The 1,258-nt window shown below is 54.0% G+C and overlaps 1 protein-coding gene across 1 annotated transcript in view; it reads left to right on the forward strand.

Annotated features, from left to right (window-relative positions):
* The first annotated feature begins 183 nt into the window (after positions 1–183).
* LOC106810174 overlaps positions 184–1,258 on the forward strand; it is a 20,475-nt gene continuing 19,400 nt past the window's right edge. The window contains exon 1 of the mRNA XM_014813456.1: positions 184–695. Within this exon, the coding sequence (XP_014668942.1) occupies positions 332–695 (364 nt within the window). The 5' untranslated portion in view covers positions 184–331. The remainder of the gene's footprint in view (positions 696–1,258) is intronic.

A 1,258-nucleotide genomic window follows, 5' to 3' on the forward strand; every position in this document is an offset into this window, starting at 1 on the left:
TGTGTGTGTGTGTGTGTGTGGGAGTGAGAGTGTGAGTGAGTGTGTATGCTCGCGCGCGTGCGGTGCGGTGCGGCGCCTGTGTGTGTGTGCAGTGACGCATCACGGCGTGACTCACGTGTGTGGGGAGCTCGTGTATATGGGAGCGGCGCGCAATGCGCAGCCTCGCCATTCACGCATCTCACAGCTGCCAGCAGCAACGGCAGCAACACACGTGCTGCGTTCACCTCCCAGTATCACACACACACACACACACTCACACACTCTCTCAGCGTATTCACGCACTGAGCAGCGGCGCTACCCACCGCACACACACACACAGACGGACGTGACGATGCCTCTACGTGGGATGACGTCGGCCGGGTCGCCGCTCCTATACAGCGGGATGGCCGACGCGTTCGGCGGCACAGCGGAGACGTGTGTGTCGTCGGTGCTGAGCGAGCACGCGGGGGAGCTCGTACGCACGGGCAGTCCGAACTTCGTCTGCTCCGTGCTGCCGTCGCACTGGCGCTCGAACAAGACGCTGCCGGTCGCCTTCAAGGTAGTGGCGCTGGGCGACGTCGCCGACGGCACGCGCGTCACCATCAAGGCCGGCAACGACGAGAACTACTGCGCCGAGCTGCGCAACGCGACGGCGACGATCAGCAACCAGGTGGCGAAATTCAACGACCTGCGCTTCGTCGGACGGTCGGGTCGCGGTAAGTGCATGTATACATATATTAATTATTACATCGAGCATCGGGCATGAGTGAAAAACACGTGTGCGTGCGTGTGCGTGCGTGTGCGTGTGTGCGTGTGCGTGCGTGTGCGTGCGTATAGCCTAGCCTTTATCTTTGATTTTCATAATTACTTATTAACCAATTTCTCTGCATTACATGCGTGCGTATACGCGCGTGCGTGCATGGGTAAGCAGTGCAAGATCGGCACACGCAACGACAGCTGGTGAGCAATTAATTATTTCTTAGTGTATTAGTGTAGATTTGTTCTTGCTTTTTTTGTACTCTACGATACGGCAGCAACCTTTTTACGTCTATGGACGTCATATGGCTGAACATCGACTACCGAAAGAACCCACCAAAACCAGATTCGCTATCTGTACAGAAGCTTGGCCAAAAAACTCATAATGCTAACATAACTGCATGCTACCGGATTCAATCCAAACATACCGATATTGATAACAGTTCAGATAAATACATGTATGTATGTATGTATGTATGTATGTATGTATGTATGTATGTATGTATGTGTGTGTGTGTGTGTG

This window comes from Priapulus caudatus, unplaced genomic scaffold (genome assembly GCF_000485595.1).
Source record: "Priapulus caudatus unplaced genomic scaffold, Priapulus_caudatus-5.0.1 Scaffold416, whole genome shotgun sequence".
NCBI classification, from domain to species: domain Eukaryota; kingdom Metazoa; phylum Priapulida; class Priapulimorpha; order Priapulimorphida; family Priapulidae; genus Priapulus; species Priapulus caudatus.